Genomic DNA, 13615 nt, shown 5'->3' with positions numbered 1-13615 from the left:
AAGATTTCTTTTTTTCAAGTTCGGTTCATGGTTCTTCGATTTTCAATTTTTCAATGTCTTGGGGTAGGAAGGTTACCTCAATACTTCGTTCGTCGTCCAGACAATTGGGCACACCGGAAGTAATGGTTGCGTCGGTCCCATTTCCCGCTTCACAGGAACAAAACGGCGTCGGAAAGAGACGTGACGCAAACATCGCATATTTGACAAACAAAGTCACGCTTCTTGTCTAACCTTTAGTGCAGTAATTAATTATGTTTTATCAGAGCAAGTATGTAACTCAGAATAAAGAAGATATCATGCCTTATTAACAATAAATGTATATGATTTGGACTTTTTGGTAAAAAGAATAAAAAAAAGTTGACACTGGCTAAAAAAAATTTTATTGTTCTGAACGTTTCGGCTACTGCTGTTGCTTTCTTCAGCGAAGATAAAAATGCAAATGTCTAACGGCGTCCTGCTAGGTACATGTCCACGATGTGTGATAAAATTAATCTCGAAGGAAGCTTTTTAAGTGTAACAATAGTCTCTAGAGTATTCTTCATGTTATTGTCTATGTTTGCTAGCGTTATGTGTCCGTTTATTGTATTTCTGTCTTGCATGGAATGCCAAGTTTCAAGAATTAATTCAACACTCTCCAAATCTATTTGGTGACTATGAAGCATATGGTGTTTGGCCAACAAAGAGTTTTTAAACACAATCACGATCTTTACATTCGATGTTGTTCACAATTCCTCTGGAAGCCTCTTTCTCGATCTTGTCTGTTGGCTTTTTAAGTATGCTCGAGATGGAGCGGATAGGATAGGATAGGCGACCTTGATGTTGAAACTTCGAAGAACTTTTGTGACTCTCTCTCTTTTTTTTTATTCTTTCTACCAAAATTTGTAATAAGCCTGGCAACACACCGAATATGATTTGGACTTGTTTGTGTTTCTTTTTTGAAAAGCATATTTTAAGAATAAGAAGCATAATTTTCAAAAAACGAGTATAATTTGAAAAATAATGAAGCAATGCTAGTAGCATAAAATGCTACTCTTACTAAAACAACCATAAAGGCCAATGTAGAGGGCGGGTAAAATTGTTTCCGATGGGCCAATATTTTAGTTTTCCCTTTTTTCTTTTCAAAAGAAAGTTTTCTCTTGTTAAATTCTAGTCCAGTTCGAAAGAAGAAAGAAAAGCTGGAAGAGTTAGTAAATTACAAGGATAAATTTTAACATTTGTTTAAAATATTTAACAACGGAATTGAAAAGTAACTGCAAAAATTAAATAAAGTGTCTTGGTTACTCGGGGCTTCCTCAGTCTTTTTACACGGTATAGAATATTCCATTTTTCTATAACTATAGGTTTAGTTTATAAAAAAAACTTCAGAAAATTCAAGTCAGACATTTTGTATAAAGTTATTTGCAATTTTAGCGTAGAATGGTTTCTCATAGGGAAAATTTGGGCATATTGCAATCTATTTTCTCTCTACAGCGAACCAAAAAGAAATACAGCAGTATGGACGAGCTACCACCAAACTTAGTTTGGCGTATTACTGTCGGTCAGAAACCCAAGCATTCTCTAAACAATCGATGCGTCGTTCAGCCGCCATCTTCCCACAATCTTTAGTCGACTCAGGACCTATTACCTCATGATTTGCAGTTACTAGACTCTCACTAATTGGCCGCGGCGCGTTAACGACCAGAGGAGTAACTAGGAAACCTCTCCTCTGCCGGCAAAATAGCAGCTGTTTAAAGTATTGCTGGAATCGTTCGCTTTGGAAGCCGTATATAACAGGGTTTATGGCGGAGTTAAATGTTACCATGACAACGGACGTTATGTACGGGATACCTCCGAACTCATAAGCATGGTGATAGTGACTAAGGGGGTACAGAATCAATTGAGGAAACCAGCTCACGGCGTAAATAACGCTTACAATCAAGACGATCTTTGTAACTTTTCTTCTCGACTTTCGCACTGCTATTTGCACGTTACCGTTTAGTTTCTTAAACCACAGATCGTGGACGACTCTAGCGTACAAGGATATCATTATGGTGGCTGGGATGATTCCGACAACTACGAGCCAACTCGTGGAATTCGCTTTGCCGAAGCCTGGGCTTGGCCATGCTTCTAGGCAGAACATATTCTCTTTGTCGTAGTATATGGCGAAGAACAACGGAAAGTTGAAGGCAATGGTAAAAATCCAGCAAAAGATGACAATGATCTTTACTTTTGACATGGAAAATTTGGATACGGCACTGTAAGGGTTTGTAACTGCTTGATGACGTTCAAATGAGATTGCAACGAGCGAGAACACCGAGGCAACGCCTCCAATCCAGGAGAGATTCCCACCAGTAATAAACTTACATATCAAATCGCCAGTCATCCCAATAGGATGACTAAATGCATGGATAAAAACATACTGTGGGCTGATAAAGGTCACTGCAAAGATATCAGCCACTGCTAAGTTTACAAGAAGGTAATTCATAGGTGTCCGCATACTTCTGTATGAATAAACCACCAAACAGACCAAGATATTGCCAACTAGACCAACCAACACCAGGGCACAGAATAAAAAGGTCAGCACAATATCCTCAGAATTCAACATGGCTTCCTTTCTGTTGAGGAATGAAAGAGACCATTATTAAGAAAAGGACACATCAAGATTATAAACTGGAATAGATACGTAATCATAGCTGACTTACTAATTTCACGTGATATCTGTTAATAAAAATCGTGTCACAAATTCAAAGGAGAGGTATGATCAGCAAGATATGTTTTGGTTTCCAATTTACGAAGAAGAACTCCGAAACTAGTTAAAGAGGCATTTAATTTAATTCGGTTGTTGTTTTTTCTTCAGAATCACATTTTAGTTTTGCATTTCTAAACCCGTGTGCAATCAATTTGATGTAGACGTTGATACCAAGATTTGAGGAGGCTGATATAGAAAAAGAATCCAGCTTATAAATTGGCGCTGCATTCCCACGGTTCACTTGCATTTTCTCAGAACGTGAATTCTAATTTGGGACTTGCACTTCAAATAAATAAATAAACCAAAACAACAATTCATGTTTTTCGATAAATTTCGAGTTTCTTGAAAGAAAGGAAAAGTCAGTTTTTTCTAGAATCTTTATGGGGTTTTCCAGCGCGTGCCCTTGCCTTGTAGACATATCAAGTCATGTTAAGACTATTAAAGTTCAAATTGTTAAGTTTCATATGGTAAAATTTACTGCGTTTGACTAGGCCGGACGGGAATAGATTTGGCTTTCGGTCATGACGTACCTTAAGACCTTAAGCCTACATTCCCTTGCGCTCTCTCTTACTAAGTCAGTAAGTTCATATTCTATGAACTTGACCAAAAAGTATTTTCTCATAAAAGTGATAAAAAAATACTTCGATAGATCTTAGTCGTAACGTTTTTTGAAGAAAATCAAAGTACTTTCGCATTCGTCTCTAAACATGCTAAATATGATTAACTTTGGAGACACATTTTCCTTTGATTCCCATCCCCAAAACAAATAAGTCGTAAAGTCATACGTAACAGTGCACTAAAGAATTGGTTATGTTAAGCGTGCGTATATCCAGTGATAGGATCACTGTAAGTAAGTCATAGTAAGAGGATGCTAAAACGAACCACGAATTTCTTGCATGTGCGACACCGCGTAATAGATTAAGCATACTTGAATCGTTATTTACTAGAATTCACGGCCAGAAAATTGCCTAGGTTTGTAATGCAAATTCTGAAATTGTACGATTTTAAATTAAAATAACTCATTAGATAATAGTTTTAGGACATATAAACCTTAAAAAAAATGTTCACCGCTCGAAAAACGAAGCGAAAAACGAACCCTTGTTTACTAGAATTTAAGACCAAACTTTGCGAGGCTTGGCGATGAAAATTCTCAAATTTGCAGTTAAACCAAAATCCTCTATTCAACAACACCTTTGGGACATATTAGCACTTAAAAACAAAATTTAAATTTCTAAAGAATTATCCCCTATATCGCAAAGCCTCACTTGAAGTAAAAAAGATGACTGTTCTTTTCCAGCCATAATTCGCATCGCGTTTGGCAATGAAGTATCATTAACTCCAAAGCTAATTTCGTCACTTGAAAGAGCTACATTCTCATTTTTTTTTCGAAATAAGTATTGTTTAGTATATTTACTTTTCATTTTGAGCTCCAAAAGGTCTATCTCAATCCGGATGGAACTGAAAAACAGTGTTGAAAGGTTTGAAACCTCGCGGCTGAACTCGACGGGAACTTGCAGCTGAAGAAAAAACTGCAAACGTCATGTTACGGTGCACGGTGTCGCGCGAATGTGTAAGTGCAAATACGAGCCTGCTGCCGTTTAAGTATCGGACATCAGTGAGTTTAAGAACGACGAAAAATGTGCTATGCTTATGTTCACGTCTCATGCAATCCTTAAATCAATCCTCAAATCAATCCTCACGAAGTACTGAATAAAATGTCTTAGTGGAGATAACTCAACAAATTTTCACTTACCTGAACAAATGGTACAAAACAGGCAGGAACTTACAAGAAAGATATCGTTTGCTGTCAGCTTTACAAGTCATGCTAAACCGTCGGACTTATGATGGAGACAGTAAATTATGCAAAACAGCTCTTATTCACACCTAATAAAATAATTGTCACTGAAAACCGTTCAACTCACCAAGTCTGATTGCTCAGGTGAAGCCGGCTGCATTTGAAGTTTCTCTTTACGTATGTACAGATCAATCACCCACAGTAATTGCTCTTCATTGTGCGTTGAGGTATTAAAAATAATTACCTGCCGCTCGCAAAAAAATTGAAATAAAGTCTTCAGGAAAATCCCTTAGATTCTACATATATTAGCCGTTATCGATCTCCTTTCTGCTTCAATCTATTTTCCGTCTTTCAGCGAAACACGCCAATAACATATTAGTTCGTGTCGTTTGAATGGAAATTTGGACTGAGCCCACTTAGAAACATTGAACAATGTGTAACCTAGTTGTATGAGCCAATTAAGTTAAAGAATCATAACTTTGCTGCTTACTAGTAAGTCTTGCTATTGGCTAATCATAAATTACCTTATTCATGTAATGCTTCCGTTAATGTCACCTAATAAAGCTCTCCTGCTCACAAGGATTAATTGATTATCTAAATGACAAGCCGGCCAAAAAATATATTTTATCAATTGAGAATTTCCTTTCTTTACCGGTGGTGAAATTTGTAATTTGCAATTTTAAAATGGAACCGATGAACACAAGAATATTGCAGGTACTTGAGTCGACGTTATATAATTAATGTTATCTATTTGTTTTGTCAAGGTATGCTTAATATGAATTTTGCGCCGAGAACGTGAAAAAAGGTATGCTAAATGTTATTTTTTTTAGTTGATGAGTATCGTGATGCCCATTTTGGCGTGCAAACTAAAGCAACAAATTTATTTTCCGTAACAAATGTAAGTTTATCTCTCATACCTTCATCAAATGATTGAAAATATATGTACTTTTCAAGTCGAACTCAGAAAATTGCACCGGCGGGACGTTTCGATCGACCACTAGCAGGCCAAATATTAATACCCCCTTATCCGCATTACGCGTTGCGATGTCATGGACTTGCAGCCTTATTTTATCAGCTTCGAACTTGTGGATGAGTTAAATTTATCTTTGTAACCCTCATGAATACATGTACAAGTGCCAGTGATGTGAGGTAAACAAGCAAGAATGTCTAATAAATTCATTTTCTTTCAGCTTAACCGCACATAAGTAGCTTTAGATGATCATTCTAAAGTTCCTGACACAAACGTCCCCTTTAGTTGGATCATGCTATCAAAATTATTATTTCATAAAGTAAATGCATTCCTAACAAAGTATGAAAAATCTGTCTTTAAGAATTGTTACACTAGTATTGATTTAAGACGCTTAAGTTACAAGAAGAGCACGTAGGAGAAAATATTATTTCTCCACCGTCCAAGACCGTTCAAGCGATACGGATATTTGACCAACAGTAAAACTGTAAACATAAGTGGACATAACAACTCGTATTTGATAAGTGCTCGTGTTGAAAGACATTCAGAGGAAGAGTATCAGAGGTAATCTTTTTTAAATTACAATTTAGCGTATTCTTGTTGACTAGGAAATTAAGGAGTCATTGAAAATCTCAATTGATAAATTAAAGTGCATGGAAAATATCGAATAATTAATATGACTATTTCCGGAAGGATTTCTGCTGTGCGATATCGATCATTTCATTTCTCAAAAGCAATGACAAGGCACTATTTGTTAAACATTGGGCTCTTAACTTTTTAAAAACCCGATCAACCTATGCAACCACGTACTATGAAACAAGTGCATGCATCTGCTCATTGTACGTTTATGAATACAGAGCTACAAATTTACAATTTTTCTTTCTATCCACTATAACCTTCTGGGCTTTAGTAAGCAACGAATTATCAAGACTTCTTAATGTAATTATAAGAATGGAATGGTAGAATTCTAAATCACTAATGCCAGTATATTTAAAGGCAAGCATATTCTTGATTTGCGCAAACGTAACAATCAGTGGTGTCAATTTCCCAAAGTACGAGCCGGCCAGCATTTTACGCGCCACATTTTTGTTAGACTTCTCAGTCCCGTGCGAGCAACTCGCAAGATGCATGTGAAGCAGTGCCGAATAATAACCTGTTTGCCAGCTGCCAAACAAGAGAGTCGTGAAAAATATGGTAAAATCTACCGATTAACTTTTCTCCATTAACAAGGTTTATTGTGAAATTGACATTGCGTAATGGTCTCGAAATTAAGAAATACTAGCCATAAATCGCCCAGAAATAACCCAAGAAAGCCTTTTCAGTTTTTTTCTTGACGTGTGTTGAGTCTATTTCTAGCTTTTTTCTTGGCTTGGTAATGCCAAAAAGCGCTACAAAACTACCTCGAGGCAGCAGGAGATTAATCGAACTGTGTGCTTGATCATTAAATATTATCGTGAAACATTAAAGTGATTAAACACCTAAATTGCTTCTTTCCTTTGATCAACGAGAACGTACGTGCGTTGAAAATCTGCTTAAAATCAAACCTTTTCTTCTGCGAAGATGAGTAGGTACAAATAAGTCGCTGAAGGAGCGATACACAACTGAATTTATGTCCACAGTTTCTACCGGAGTTCCCGTGATCTTGCTTTTCCTGACAAGATCTTCCAAGGAGTTCAAGGAGAAATTTGACGGTTCAAAAACCTTTGGATTTTTCTCAAACAAACTATCACTCGACCTTGGGATTTCCTCATACTTTTCATCGCTAATTTCATCCTTCCAAAGAGCAACAGCTCAGCACAAACAATGTCCATCTCCGCTGACGATGACTTCTCTCCTTTGAGGAGGTATTTCTTCAGACGTCTTAATTTGTTTAGTTAATACGTTGAAAAGTATGGAAGCAGACTGTACATATAAATACAACTGAAAAATTTAAAAGAGTTATTTCCCAGTGAATTATGGCTAATTTTGAAATATGTCGAGACCTTTACGCACGCTATGATGATTTAGCAATAGACCTTTTACGTAAGGAGACAAGTTTATTGTTATATTTTACAATATGTTTAGTTATAACTCTATCAAAAACTTGCGCTTCCCCCGTATCAACATTATCATAATCCATTTATGATGAAAAAGCGGCGAAAAAGCGTTGAGCCGCACATTTCAAGCCAGCAACTTGCAATGTTTGCCTCGTAGCGATCCCAGAAATTTTTGCGTAAACGCAAGGATCCGGTTATTAGTAACTCATTCATGTAATTGCATATAAATGAATGCTACGTGTAGCAGCAAAAGAGTTACGGATCTTCTAAAGACTGACCTTAAATTTGACGTAAACGAAGAGACAGGTTGAAAATAAAATCGCAAATAACAGATAAATTGAAAAGGATAAACAAATTACAAACAAAATGAAACGGAAAATATTTACATTGATAACGCCTAAATAAAACAGTAATAGCGGATAACTTTGGGAAGAATACTTCTAGAACAAAAACTGCGCTTAGTGCAATTTCAATAGAGAGTCATTCTGCGAAAAAGAAAGTGGGTGTAAATACATTTACAAGAAGAGTGCGTAATTACGTGCGGCATGAAAGCGTGCGAAAGGGAAGGTGCTACTGACAAACTGAACAAAAAATTACAGACATCCCACCCCAAACAACGAATAAAACCTCTAACGAGGAAGTATGAGAAAAGAAAAGATTAAATAAATAAACTAGTTCTAAAACTAATTGAAAAGCGTTGGCTTAGATCCTTCAATCTAGCTGAACAAAACGTGAGGAAAGCAAGAGGAGTGTTTGCTTGTTTGTTTTGCACTGTGTCGGCAAGGAAGCTTCTTCTCTCTCATTCCCTAAATATTAATTTAAATGTTCAAAAATTAATTAAAGCAATGGACAAACTGTAGTTTTTAGCGTTATAATTTATCAGTTTCCTTGCCGGAACCAAACAAATTGAATTGGGGGAAATCCGCACATAAACAGTTTTTTTTCTTGGGCTGATTGGTGATTAGAGTTTGGGTTGGCAGGATTACAAATCACCACATTGTTCGTTCCTTGAATCTTAGTTTTCAAATTTTTCATCAAGGTTTAGTCATTGACAACGAGTAAAGCGTAAAAAAGAACTATCCAATGATCAGTCACAATCGTTCCTTCCAGTTAGGTAAAGTTCAACTAGAGAAATGAATTACGTTGCTATGAATTACATTGAAAACATGTTCCAACCTTCTGACTTCCAACTTACATTCCGTACGTCGAGCCTACAAATGCTTAGAACTGCTGACGAAAACCTTACTCGTGTCGTTCTTGTTCGTGTTTCACAGCCATAGTAATAAACGAACTTGCAGAATGATTTGAAAAAGGATTACTCGCTTCTGTTTAGTTTTTGATAACAGTAGCTTCTTGTCGATTGTTTATATTGCAAGTGCATCTAAAAGTACATCATTTGTAGCTTGAAATTGTATCCTAATGAACCCGATACAAAAGCCTTCATCATCGTTATGGTCTACCAAAACCATTAATGAAACCGCGATGTCTGTGAAAGGTCACGGAAGCTCACCGGCTCGTTTCTTCAAGTGAGAATGAGTTGATAATACAAATTTTGTCCACTTTTAAGGAAGTTTTCCCACAGCCAATTGACCAATTGCTTTGTTCGATTTGCTGAGTGAAAGTCAAAAACCCAGAAAATGCCATTTTAGTTGGCTAAATGCGGTTGAATTTTGACATATGTTTGAATTTTAGGGCTGGTTGTTTACACGAGGTCTAACCCAAAGCATAGTTTTTCGCAATCAGTGGGTCTCAAGTTTTCTCCATAACAGGGTTGATTTAAAGAAATAAATGTCGTTCCTCCGTTAGCTTTCGGCCCTCTTGACTCTGTTCACAATAGAAGTGTTCATATTAAAGGTCCAGCTAAATTGGAGCTTGTTTGGGACGCGGTTTTTTCAAACAACGGCTAAAGCTTTCTTTAGATAATCGGCCCTAATATATATCTGTTTTGACTGAACGTAAAAATGGAGATGGTATTTTCAACGTATCAGCCGTATGCGCGCTATCGATTTGTGGTAACTTGAACCCTTTTCATAAAAAAAGGATGATTGCTCAAAACGATAGAATGTGATTGTAGTGCTACTTGGTAGTAATGTTTTTTAATACCTATTCTTCCTTAAAAAATCAAAATAAAAGGAGATAGCTGTCTGTGACTTTAAAGCCCTTTGTTTTTCCCTATGAGCGTGACACTCCGAAAAGAGAATAACTAACTTGGATTTGCAAACAATTTCAGGACGATCGCTTTGAATAATTGTCTCGGTTACCTTGGTGAGCGATGCTGCGTGGTGACTGGTACCTGTTGCTTTCAACAAGGTGTGAAAGTGCTTCAACAATGGGTTGCAATTGGCTGCTACGAACATCAAGTGATGTTTAATTTATATGAGTGACGGGTGGAGTCAAATTCATGGCCCCTCCCTTTGGACACATTATGCATTATGAATTCGGCATCCTTTCCTGACCAACCAACCGAAACCATATCGAGGGGACATTTGCTTTTTCTATTAATATTAATTAGCGTGAGAAATGCTTGTGATGTTGCTATGGACAAAGTAGCGTGTTTATAGTTTACAAAAGTTCGCTTATAGCAGCCACATCAAGCATTATTCTCAGAGAACTTTTTTCCGAAACTCAAGACTTTTGTGGTTCTTTATGAGTGGCCTGAATATACTATAATTACTTCAGAAGAAAACGCAACTTTCCCGCTCACCTGCACGATTCGTTTTTCATCTACAGTGCGAGAGACAGGCAGACAGTTGGAATCAATTTTGTCGGCGCCTATGGGATTTGTAACTGTTGTTATTTTGGTGCTTGGAGTACTTGTAATGTGTGCCACTGCAGGACTAAGCTGGATTGTGTCTTGGTACCCAATGTAAAGGAAACACACACCACTGAGAAATTCTGGGATTTCGAGCGTCTGACATGAGGGACTCCTGGACATAAACTTGTTTGTGTAACAAAAAAAATATCATTCTATTTTTCTCTAGGCTCATCGAGTGCTTTACTTTAATCATTCAGACGATTTTTACTGTCATTTGTTTGGTTGCATGTTTTTAAGTCGACGGAAGAGTTGATATGCTTCCTTAGTTCAGTTCATAAGTTGTGCAACGCATTTTTATCTGTAAATTCTTAGAATACGAAATGAGCCTTCAGCTTCATATGAGGCTGAAACGTTAGCGTAGTTTTCATAAACTTTTACAAATACGTTTAATTCGGGAGGTTTTTTCATGTTACTTGCGAGGGAACTCTTATTTTGCATCGCTTTATTGAAGCTGGGTTTCAATATTAACTTGATTTCAAGTTGCAGGTTGTTATTCACCTAGTACCTGTTAAGATTCCGTTATCACTGTGGTCTTCGTATGGGTTGGAATTCGTAACTGGGCTTCGATGCAGAAAGACTATTTTGTAATCGTGTACTGGCTTGAGAAAAAAAAAAAGATAAAAGAAAAGTAGAAGAAGCTGACTTGCCCCTGACGACTAATGAACCCGATTATTAGACATCTGTATAAAAGCCAGAGGAATGTTTAAAGCGTGATTGGGACAGGAAATGAGAAGGTTACATACAGCTCTGTGCACAAATCTGCTTTTACTCTATAGCCATAGGTGACATTTATATGTAACAGTTCTGCAGGTAGTCACTCAATTTCAAGTAAGTGGTTCACACTGATCTAAATGCTAATATGGCTCAGCCAAATTCTCTCCACTACATTGATGTCACTTTTAAGACTCCCTTACCGCTTTTTAACTGCGGACACAAATATGCATTTATATTTGTCAAATGCTGCGATCAGACACTTTCTTACAGGAACGGTCGGGCATTTAGTTCTTAACCTTGTAAAATCGTCTTTCAGTAGTCTTTATTTGAGCCTTCAAAATGTTTGTAACATTCTGTAGAGCATCCGCGAGTAATTTCCAATTTTATCGATTGCAAAGCTTGGCTTCGGTAATTAAAATGTTGATGTTTGTGTAACTGCAAGAAGAATTTGTATCGTATATACCGACTCTCATCATCTGAACACCGGAGTGTCCTTATTAAAGAGCTATCGTGGGCACGCTTGGTAACTAGTTACTGTGAGCTTACATTTGCATTGATGACATTTTAAGTTTGAAAAAAAAGACTGTTAAAAGGGTGTCGAAATGTCCTTGAGGTTTGCCAACGAAATTTTTTGTCGTTAAAGTGGGTGGATTTTTTTTTTTTTTTGGTCGGAAACTTAAAGGGCCAGGGCAACAATAGTTCTCGAAACTATGTGAAATATATTCTGAAAGAGCCAAATGTATATGAGGTATGTCCAACTAGCAGACAATCACTCAATAACCAATATCTAAGAAGTCCAGGATTTGTATTAACCCAGTTAAAAAACACCTACCCTAAGGAGGCTAACAATACAATTGCGCCCATATTTTCATTGAAGGAATCCAGCCTTTCAGCTGATCGTCCAGTGCAAAAACAATGTTTTAATGACGGCATTCCGCACTGCAGCTAGTATGTTATGTCAAAATGAATCCGCGTACCGGACCCCTGAAAATTATTTTTACTCGTCGTAAAGTTCGCTGAAGAAGAGTTTTCTTTAAAAAAAATGGTGCCTTGCTCCTCAATAATTACGCTCCTACGATTCCCATTTCAATCAGCTCCTTAGAAAAACTACGAAAAAAAAAGGGCTCCTAAACCATTCCAAAACCAAATTGGCTAAAATTCTTCATGTTACAGTTCTATATTTAATGAATTTGTGCGACAAATTTCTTCATAAAACATTGATGTTCTCGCCTAAAAATGTTCTTGTACGATTTTCAGCTCTTTAAAGCAATTGGTTTTGGGGAGGGGAGGTTGCCATTTTTTGGTGGCATAGATCGACCTTTTTCATCCAAAATCGTGCTTTGACTCTTCCTTATTTTCAATGGCATTCTTGTTGTTGTTCTGTTTTACTCTTTTCGCGAAAGGAAAGAAGGCCGAGGAGACAAGGACTAATGGGCACGTAGTTTCACGAATATTTGACATTCTGACGATGTATGAAGACCTTTTTTTAAAAACTAATATCAGTTCTCCCTGATCCCGTTTCCAAACTTTCTGGAAAAAGATATGTTGATTTAAATTATTCAAATTATTTATTCATTTTAAAATGTTTTTTCTTCTTTTTTTATCCATAGAAAAAATTACCATCTGACTCAAATTGCACAATTTTGTGGTTTTTGTTTATAAGTAAAAAAGAAAATCTATTCTATCTAATCTAACAAGGTGCTCTTTTTAATAAGTTTTTCACAGCAGTGGAGCTGAGCCGTAAAAAAAATAATTGGGGAACAGTCTCAGCTCGAACTCTGATATATCATACAAGCACACGTTAGCTTTCGTTAGCCGGGTATCAATGTTGTGTTTCGTAACTATTTGAGTATCAAATGTTGTCAAATATTGTCAAATATATTAATCAGATAATGCTACAATTCTAAATTTTTCATGATGATTTCTGTTTCACTAATGATATATATCTGAGAAAAAAAAAACAATAAAGAAGACTTCCCTCTGCGAGTACATCTATAATGCTAATTATTTAATTAAGAAGCATGGAGGTGAATGTGATTAACAAAGCCGGTTAATATAACAGCTCCTCCTTTGCAATCTATAAGCAAGACCAGTTTTCAACCTACTTCATGGCCTGGTCACCTGAGCTCTTATTGGTTCTTTTTTAGCAGAAATACGCAAAAAAAACAAAAACGCCAACAGGGTCAAGCAAGATTAATAATCACTAGTTATTATGTGGTCTATTTTAGACAGCGGGAATACCAATTTAATTGCAACAGGAGACGAATGGAGCAGTAAAAAGGGCAAATTAACAGAAAGGAAAGCATAGTTTATTTGCTTTGGGGCAGTCAAGAACTAATTTCAAAACATATAACCGTGTAACTGAGTATTTACCATGGGTTTTTACAAAATTGTTCTGCTATTTTGCCTCATCGTCACTTTAGCAACACGCTTTCCGGAAGCTGAAACTCGAGCTATTTCAGAGGAAGAATCCCTAAGTAAGTGTTACCTTCTTTGTCTCATTATGTTTTGCAGTTTTCCGTTTTATACTTGTAATTGCTGCATAAAAATATTTCGAAAG

The 13615-nt window shown here is 36.6% G+C and overlaps 2 protein-coding genes across 5 annotated transcripts in view; one reads left to right on the top strand and one right to left on the bottom strand.

Moving 5' to 3' along the window:
* Positions 1-249: 249 nt before the first annotated feature.
* Positions 250-9820, bottom strand: LOC113670118 (allatostatin-A receptor). 4 transcript variants are annotated; one of them, XM_089190002.1, is made up of 3 exons: positions 8722-9820; positions 7035-7410; positions 250-2594 (listed from the first exon to the last, which is right to left on the bottom strand). In XM_089190002.1, exon 3 carries the CDS (start codon positions 2582-2584, stop codon positions 1529-1531), a length of 1056 nt encoding a protein of 351 aa, XP_089046128.1. In that variant the 5' UTR covers positions 2585-2594; positions 7035-7410; positions 8722-9820; the 3' UTR covers positions 250-1528. The 4 variants fall into 4 exon arrangements, with proteins under 4 accessions (XP_089046128.1, XP_027042011.2, XP_089046129.1 ...); XM_027186210.2 differs by lacking the exon at positions 7035-7410; XM_089190003.1 differs by lacking the exons at positions 7035-7410; positions 8722-9820 and adding an exon at positions 4651-5231.
* Positions 9821-13341: 3521 nt separating this feature from the next.
* Positions 13342-13615, top strand: part of LOC113670117 (antimicrobial peptide damicornin-like) — a 5185-nt gene continuing 4911 nt past the window's right edge. Inside the window, exon 1 of the mRNA XM_027186209.2 lies at positions 13342-13532. Within this exon, the coding sequence (XP_027042010.1) occupies positions 13430-13532 (103 nt within the window). The 5' untranslated portion in view covers positions 13342-13429. The remainder of the gene's footprint in view (positions 13533-13615) is intronic.

The sequence above is a fragment of the Pocillopora damicornis genome, chromosome 12 (assembly GCF_964200805.1).
Source record: "Pocillopora damicornis chromosome 12, jaPocDami1.2, whole genome shotgun sequence".
Classification (NCBI taxonomy): domain Eukaryota; kingdom Metazoa; phylum Cnidaria; class Anthozoa; order Scleractinia; family Pocilloporidae; genus Pocillopora; species Pocillopora damicornis.
This window is presented reverse-complemented; position numbering and strand designations above follow the sequence as displayed.

What these genes read in the sequence shown, in the direction of transcription:
- LOC113670118 (XM_089190001.1), bottom strand. Translation starts at nt 4,552, where the DNA reads ATGACTTGTAAAGCTGACAGCAAACGATATCTTTCTTGTAAGTTCCTG. An exon ending in GTTTTGTACCATTTGTTCAG is followed by an intron (nt 2,595 to 4,481) that starts GTAAGTGAAAAT and finishes ATTCCTCAACAG; the next exon opens with AAAGGAAGCCATGTTGAATT.